The sequence below is a fragment of the Lucilia sericata genome, unplaced genomic scaffold, assembly GCF_015586225.1.
Source record: "Lucilia sericata isolate MDLA Ls3-8-SP2 unplaced genomic scaffold, ASM1558622v1 Contig003602F_arrow, whole genome shotgun sequence".
Classification (NCBI taxonomy): domain Eukaryota; kingdom Metazoa; phylum Arthropoda; class Insecta; order Diptera; family Calliphoridae; genus Lucilia; species Lucilia sericata.
The window spans coordinates 20001-29071 of record NW_023996947.1 but is presented as its reverse complement, the minus strand read 5'-3'; the positions used below and the strand labels follow the sequence as shown (position 1 = coordinate 29071).

Here is a 9071-nt window from a genome sequence, read left to right as displayed (position 1 = left end):
ATGACTACTCCAAAATTTTAAACCATCTCCTGCTCGTATTAAAATATCAACATCTACCGCTCTTAACGAATGCAACAGTTCCCTTGTACTTAAATTTGTGGCATTTTCAATACCACACAATTCGGCGGTGCGTACTGCTTGCTCCAGTGGTTGGTCGTTAATAGCAAACGGTACATTAGCGGTGCCACTTAAAGCTATTACTCCCTGAAATAAACCCTCCGCCTGAGGACTTAACATATGCATATGAGCCGATACACCACCCACACTTTGGCCAAATAAAGTTACCTTTTCCCGATCACCACCAAATGCCGCTATATTATTTTGTACCCATTTCATGGCTAATAGTTGATCTTTTAAGCCGAAATTACCGGGTATATTTGCATCGCCGGTGGATAGAAAACCTAATGCTCCTAATCGATAGGAAAATGTTACCAATATAACTTGCTCGGTATCCATAATATATTCAGGACCTGTTATGACAGGATTGGCAGTACCACTAAACCAACCGCCACCATGTATATAGATCATAACGGGTAATTTGTGGGTGCTGTGATGATGCTAAAATGTAGAAGATATGGAAATTTAGTACTTAAGCTCAACCACTAACAAGTCACCTATAATCTGGAATATAGTCTGGAGTATAGAGTGGACTATAGTCTGGAATATAGTCTGGACAATAGTCTGCACTATAGTATGGACAACAGTCCGCACTTTAGTCTGGACTATAGTCAGAACTATAGTCTGCAATATAGTCTGGACAATAGTCTGGACATTAGTCTGGACTATAATATGGAATTTAGTCTGGAATATTGTTTGGACAATTATCTGGACAAAAGTCTGCACTATAGTCTGGACTACAGTCTGGACTATTGTCTTGACTATAGTCTGCACAATAGTCTGCATATAGTCCAGACTATAGTTTGGACAATAGTCTGGAATATAGTTTGGACAATAGTCTGGACTATAATTTGCACTATAGCTTACACTAAAGTCTGGACTATAGTCTGCACTATAAGCTGGACTATAGTCTGGACTATTGTGTAGACTATTGTCTGCATTATAGTCTGGACTATTGCCTGTAGTATAGTCTGGACTATAGTCTTCACTGTAGTATGCACTATAGTCTTCACTGTAGTCTGGACTATAGTCTTCTTCTATAGTCTGGACTATAGTCTTCACTATAGTCTGGACTTCACTATAGTCTGGACTATAGTCTTCACTATAGTCTGGACTATAGTCTTTACTATAGTTTGTACTATAGTCTGGACTATAGTTTGTACTATAGACTGCACTATAGTCGAGACTATAATCTGGTCTGCACTATAGTCTGGACTATAGTCTGAACCATAGTATGGACTATAGTCTGGACTATAGTCTGGACTATTGTCTGCACTATAGTGTGGACTATTATCTCCACAATAGTCTGCACTATAGTCTGGACTATAGTCTGCAAGATAGTATGGACTATAGGCCCACTATAGTCTGCACTATAGTCTGGACTATAGTCTGCAAGATAGTATGGACTATAGGCCCACTATAGTCTGCACTATAGTCTGGACTATAGTCTGCAATATAGTATGGACTATAGGCCGCACTATAGTCTGCACTATAGTCTGGACTATAGTCTGCACTATAGTCTTCACTATAGACTGGACTATAGTCTGCACTATAGACTGGACTATAGTCTGCACAATAGACTGGACTATAGTCTGCACTATAGACTGGACTATAGTCTGGACTATAGTCTGCACTATAGACTGGACTATAGTCTGGACTATAGTCTGGACTATAGTCTGCACTATAGTCTGGACTATAGTCTGCACTATAGTCTGCACTATAGTCTGGACTATAGTCTGGACTATAGTCTGCACTATAGTCTGGACTATAGTCTGCACTATAGTCTGGACTATAGTCTGCACTATAGTCTGGACTATAGTCTGCACTATAGTCTGGATTATAGTCTGCACTATAGTCTGGACTATAGTCTGCACTATAATCTGCACTATAGTCTGCTCTATAGCCTGGACTATAGTCTGGACTGTAGTCTGGACTATAGTCTGCACTATAGTCTGATCTATAGTCTGCACTATAGTCTGCACTATAGTCTGGACTATAGTCTGCACTATAGACTGGGCTATAGTCTGCACTATAGTCTGGGCTATAGTCGTCACTATAGTCTGGGCTATAGTCGTCACTATAGTCTGGACTATAGTCTGCACTATAGTCTGGACTATAGTCTGCACTACAGTCTGGACTATAGTCTGCACTATAGTCTGGACTATAGTCTGGACTATAGTCTGGACTATAGTCTGCACTATAGTCTGCACCATAGTCTGGACTATAGTTTGGACTATTGTCTGGACTATAGTCTGGACTATTGCCGGACATAGTTTGCACTATATTCTGGACTATAGTTGAGACTATAATCTGGATATAGTCGAGAGTATAATCTAGGCTATGGTCTGAATTAGAGTCTGGACTTTAGTCTGAATCTGAACTTAAATCTGGAATATAGCTGAACTTAAATCTGAATTATAGTCAGGGATTTAGTCTGCACTAAGGCGTAGACTAATATTTGGACTAAGGTATTCTCAAAACTTTGGTCAAATGTTTAGATCGTAGTCTAGACTTGTTTATAGCCTGTAGTCTGGATGAAGCCGAACTATTTCCCAGTAATTTTATAGTTCTAAAGATTTTGTAAAAATTACCAAAATCAAAATTAATTTCATAAGTCTGGTGTCGGATATTTTTTTCATATTATGTTTTACTTACCAAAGGTCTATAAACATTCAAATACAAACAATCCTCACTACCCGATACCGGATATGTTGGCAGTAAATAATTCTTTTGTATACAATCCGGTTTAGCTTCAAAGGCATTCAAAGTATTTTCCCATTTTGGAAACTCCTTGGGACTCTATAAGGAAAAATTATTTATTTTTTAGTAAAATTTCAATATAAATTACTGAGTTTCCTATACTCACACTAAATCTCAATTCCCCCAATGGCGGCAAAGCATACGGTATACCCATAAAGGCCTCAAATAAAGGTGTATTATAACCACGCATTAAACGACCCCGCATACAGCCCGCTTTATCGGCACATACAGTCGAGGTGAAACGATCCTCTAGAAACTGGCTGACAACCGTATAGGCCAAAGGCATAATTAGCATAAATAAAAGTTTTAACGTCATATCTATAATTTTACGATAGTGAAGACGTTGTCGATTCTGGTTATAATCAAGAAAATCTGCAAAAAAAAAAAAAAACGAGAAATAAACATAAATAAGATTAAACAAAACTGAATGAATTTAATTTGAATTAAAATGTGCGATCAAATACAATTTATGCATAATGTGTGATAATCATTTGCATATTTAGACCACATTTTATTCTAATTTGCATGTAAATTACGATCTGTTAAGTTTCAAAGTTTATAGCTTTTTTTATTTTTCTATCTTCTGTATTATTTTGTTTTCATTAATAAATCTGTTTTGTGCGATGATAATGTCACATTAAAACGATCGTTTTACTCTATAAAAATGTTATTTTTTATTTTAGTTCGTAAAATTATTTATTCACACACTTAAGGAGAATAACAAAACTTGTATTTCTCTTCGAAGGGGGGAATCCCCTAGAGTGTATGAAAATTGCTTACGATCTTTTTAGAATTTTAAGCGACTCAGTGTCTAGCATAAATAATATATAGTGTATAAATAAGATATTTTTAACTTGTAAACAAGTTTTATGTGTAAATTTGTATTTATTTTTAGATTTAAAGGAAATATACAGTTATATGTATATCTAAGATTATAGATCAGTCTATACTCTATATAATCAGGACTATTGAATGATGTACATATATTTAATGATTATGCAGTTAAGATTATAGATAACGCCATTTAATGGTCAGTTATAAATAGTATTTAATAATCATATATATATATATACTCATCTCTATAATCTATAGTCAATACTATAGACTGATCTATAAACCGGACTATAGACTATTCTATACTCAAGATTATAGAGTGATCTAAAGTCAAGACTTTAAACTGTTCTATAGTCAAGACTATAGATCTATATTCATGACTATAGACTGATCTATAATCAAGATTGATCTATAATCAAGAGTATTGAAGATCTATAGTCTGATCTGACTATTGGCTGATCTATAGTGAAGACTATAGACTGATCTATAGTCAGGACTATAGACTGATCTATAGTCAAGACTCTAGACTGATTTATAGCCAAGACTGTAGACTGATCTATAGTCAAGACTATAGACTGATCTATAGTCAAGACTATAGACTGATCTATAGTCAAGACTGTAGACTAATATATAGTCAAGACTATAGACTGATCTATAGTCAAGACTGTAGACTAATCTATAGTCAAGACTATAGACTGATCTATAGTCAAGACTGTAGACTAATCTATAGTCAAGACTATAGACTGATCTATAATCAAGGTTATAGACTGATCTAAGGTTAAGGCTATAGACTGATCTATAATCAAGACTATTGACAGATCTATAGTCAAGACTATAGACTGATCTATAGTCAAGACTATAGACTGATCTATAGTCAAGGTTATAGACTTAGCTAAGGTCAAGACTACAGACTGATCTATAGTCAAAACTATAGATTGATCTATAGTCAAGACTATAGACTGATCAAGGTTATAGACTGATCTAAGGTCAAGACTATAGACTGATCTATAGTCAAGACTATTTACAGATCTATAGTTAAGATTATAGACTGATCTATAGTCAAGGTTATAGACTGATCTAAGGTCAAGACTATAGACTGATCTATAGTCAAGACTATAGACTGATCTATAGTCAAGATTATAGATTGATCTATAGTCAAGACTATTGACTGATCTATAGTTAAGACTACGGGCTGATATATAGTCAAGACTATAGATTGATCTATAGTCAAGACTAAAGACTGGTCTAAAGTAAAGACAATAGACTTATCTATATTAAGACTATTGACTGATCTATAGTCAAGACTATTGACAGATTTATATTCAAGACTATAGATAGATCTATAGTCAAGACTATTGATTTATCTATAGTTAAGACTATAGACTGATCTATAGTCAAGACTGTAGACTAATCTATAATCAAGACTATAGGCTGATCTACTTATAGTCAAGGTTATAGACTGATCTAAGGTCAAGACTATAGATTAATCTATAGTCAAGACTGTAGAGTGATCTATATGGAATACTATAGACTGGTCTATAGTCAAGACTGTAGAGTGATATATAGTGAATACTGTAGACTGATCTGTAGTTAAGACTATATACTATTCTATAGTCAAGACTATAGACTGATATATACTCATGACTCGTAACAGATCTATTGTCAAGACTCTTAACTGATCTGTTGTCAAAACTCTAGGCTTATCTATAGTCAAGGCTATGGACTAGTCAATTCTTAAGACTATAGGCTGTTCTACTGTCTTATAGCAAAACTACGAACTGATCCAAACGGATCGAATAAATTAAAATTATTAAAAATGTTTGTTGCGGACTTTGTTTGAATGAAGTGTCTTTGGGTGCTTGATATATGTAGAGATATGTATATTTTTTTCCAAAGTCTTGAGAATCGAGACTGTAGTCAACCGCCAAACACCAATAGAGATATAATAAATAATTTAAAAGATTGTATCTGAAGTAAAACAATTATTTTGATTAAAACTGACAGGAAATTATAGATTAGGTTTTTTATCTATAACATTAAATTTTGGTTTTATTCCAATGAATTATCAATGAATTTACTTTTCTTGCTTTAATTTAAATATTCGCAGTTTTTTAGATGAAAACACCAAATAGATCCATTAAAAACTACTATGACGTCAACATTTATTAAAGAAAACGACAAAATATTACCATTTTTATACATATTTGACTGTTTGTTTTGTTAAATTATGCAAAATTATTTGTGGGAATCTATTGTCGCTAAATACATATTTAACACCAGCAAACTTTGTCAACATCCACGATATTGATGATGACGATCATCGCTATTTTTGGAATTAATTTCCAAGAGTGTTTATTTATTTATTTAATCGTTTCATTTAGTTTTATGGGGCTTTTTAAATGATTACTGTTGTATGTGCTACTGTCGTTAAGGTGTTCATATTGATTGTAGTTTTTAGATTAATTTTGAGTGGCAGACATTTAGCCTCCAGCTATATTTGGTGTTGTGGTAGGTCTGAAATCATTTTTTTTTTCTTTTTCGGTTTTTTGGTAACCAAATATGTACTGGCGACATTTATTAGTCATATTGTTGTGCTATTATTGTAGCTGTTAGTTACTAATTTTGGTTGTTATTGCGTGTGAGATAAAAGAAAGTTTAACAATTTAATAAAATAAGCCATGACCGATTATGTCTGACTATTTATGGTTTAAGAGAAAATAATAGGTTAAATTCTATTCTATTCTACTAGGCCAGACATTAATCATTAAGATGTCTGCTTAAAATAACGTTTCTATTTATAATTTTTTATTTAAAAATAGAAGTGTCACTTTTGAATAATAATATTGTGTTTATAAGTATTTTAAAATTTATAATATAGATTCTTTTACTCAATACTATAGACTGTTCTATTATCAAGACTATGGACTGTTCTATAGTCAATACTATAGACTGTTCTAAAGTCAAGGCTATAGACTGTTCTATAGTCAAGACCATAGACTGTTCTATAGTCAAGACAATAGACCGTTCTATAGTCAAGACTATAGACTGTTCTATAGCCAAGACTATAGATTGTTCTATAGTCAAGACTACAGACTGTTCTATAGTCAAGACTATAGACTGTTCAATAGTCAAGACTATGGACTGTTCCGTAGTCTAGACTATAGACTGTTCCATAGTCAAGACTATAGATTTTTCTATAGTCAAAACTATAGACTCTTCTATAGTCAAGACTGTTCTATAGTCAAGACCATAGACTGTTCTATAGTCAAGACTATAGACTGTTCTATAGTCAAGACTATAGACTGTTCTATAGTCAAGACTATAGACTGTTCTATAGTCAAGACTATAGACTGTTCTATAGTCAAGACTATAGACTGTTCTATAGTCAAGACTATAGACTGTTCTATAGTCAAGACTATAGGCTGTTCTATAGTCAAGACTATAGACTGTTCCATTGTCAAGACTATAGACTGTTCCATAGTCAAGACTATAGATTTTTCTATAGTCAAGACTATAGGTTTTTCTATAGTCAAGACTATAGACTGTTCTATAGTCAAGACTATAGACTGTTCCATAGTCAAGACTATAGACTGTTCCATAGTCAAGACTATAGATTTTTCTATAGTCAAGACTATAGACTCTTCTATAGTCAAGACTGTTCAATAGTCAAGACCATAGACTGTTCTATAGTCAAGACTATAGACTGTTCTATAGTCAAGACTATAGACTGTTCTATAGTCAAGACTATAGACTGTTCTATAGTCAAGACTATATACTGTTCTATAGTCAAGACTATATACTGTTCTATAGTCAAGACTATAGGCTGTTCTATAGTCAAGACTATAGACTGTTCCATTGTCAAGACTATAGACTGTTCCATAGTCAAGACTATAGATTTTTTCTATAGTCAAGACTATAGATTTTTCTATAGTCAAGACTATAGATTTTTCTATAGTCAAGACTATAGACTGTTCTATAGTCAAGACTATAGATTTTTCTATAGTCAAGACTATAGACTGTTCCATAGTCAAGACTATAGACTGTTCTATAGTCAAGACTATAGACTGTTCTATAGTCAAGACTATAGACTGTTCTATAGTCAGACTATAGACTGTTCTATAGTCAAGACTATAGACTGTTCTATAGTCAAGACTATAGACTGTTCTATAGTCAAGACTATAGACTGTTCTATAGTCAAGACTATAGACTGTTCTATAGTCAAGACTATAGACTGTTCTATAGACAAGACTATAGACTGTTCTATATTCAAGACTATAGACTGTTCTATACTCAAGACTATAGACCTGTTCTATAGTCAGAATATAGACTGTTCTATAGTCAAGACTATAGACTGTTCTATAGTCAAGACAATAGACTGTTCTATAGTCAAGACTATAGACTGTTCTATAGTCAAGACTATAGACTGTTCTATAGTCAAGACTATAGACTCTTCTATAGTCAAGACTGTTCTATAGTCAAGACCATAGGACTGTTCTATAGTCAAGACTATAGACTGTTCTATAGTCAAGACTATAGACTGTTCTATAGTCAAGACTATAGACTGTTCTATAGTCAAGACTATAGACTGTTCTATAGTCAAGACTATAGACTGTTCTATAGTCAAGACTATAGACTGTTCTATAGTCAAGACTATAGACTGTTCTATAGTCAAGACTATAGGCTGTTCTATAGTCAAGAATATAGACTGTTCTATAGTCAAGACTATAGACTGTTCTACAGTCAAGACTATAGACTGTTCCATTGTTAAGACTATAGACTGTTCCATAGTCAAGACTATAGATTTTTCTATAGTCAAGACTATAGACTGTTCTATAGTCAAGACTATAGACTGTTCTATAGTCAAGACCATAGACTGTTCTATAGTCAAGACCATAGACTATTCTATAGTCAAGACTATAGACTGTTCTATACTCAAGACTATAGACTGTTCTATAGTCAAGACTATAGACTGTTCTATACTCAAGACTATAGACTGTTCTATAGTCAAGACTATAAACTGTTCTATAGTCAAGACTATAGACTGTTCTATAGTCAAGACTATAAGCTGTTCTATAGTCAAGACTATAGACTGTTCTATAGTCAAGACCATAGACTGTTCTATAGTCAAGACTATACACTGTTCTATAGTCAAGACTATAGACTATTCTATAGTCAAGACTATAGACTATTCTATAGTCAAGACTATAGAATGTTCTATAGTTAAGACTGTAGACTGTTCTATAATCAAGACTACAGACTGTTCTATAGTCAAGACTATAAACTGTTCTATAGTCAAGACTATAGACTGTTCTATAGTCAAGACTATAGACTGTTCTATACTCAAGACTATAGACTGTTCT

General features: G+C 33.4%; 1 protein-coding gene across 1 annotated transcript in view; it reads right to left on the bottom strand.

Annotated features, from left to right (window-relative positions):
- Positions 1–3: 3 nt before the first annotated feature.
- Positions 4–9071, bottom strand: part of LOC119614893 (venom carboxylesterase-6-like) — a gene marked incomplete at its 3' end in the record, with an annotated part of 9803 nt that continues 735 nt past the window's right edge. Inside the window, exons 2-4 of the mRNA XM_037970988.1 lie at positions 2984–3249; positions 2773–2916; positions 4–558 (exon numbers count right to left, since the gene is read on the bottom strand). Of these exons, the coding sequence (XP_037826916.1) occupies positions 4–558; positions 2773–2916; positions 2984–3193 (909 nt within the window). The remainder of the gene's footprint in view (positions 559–2772; positions 2917–2983; positions 3250–9071) is intronic.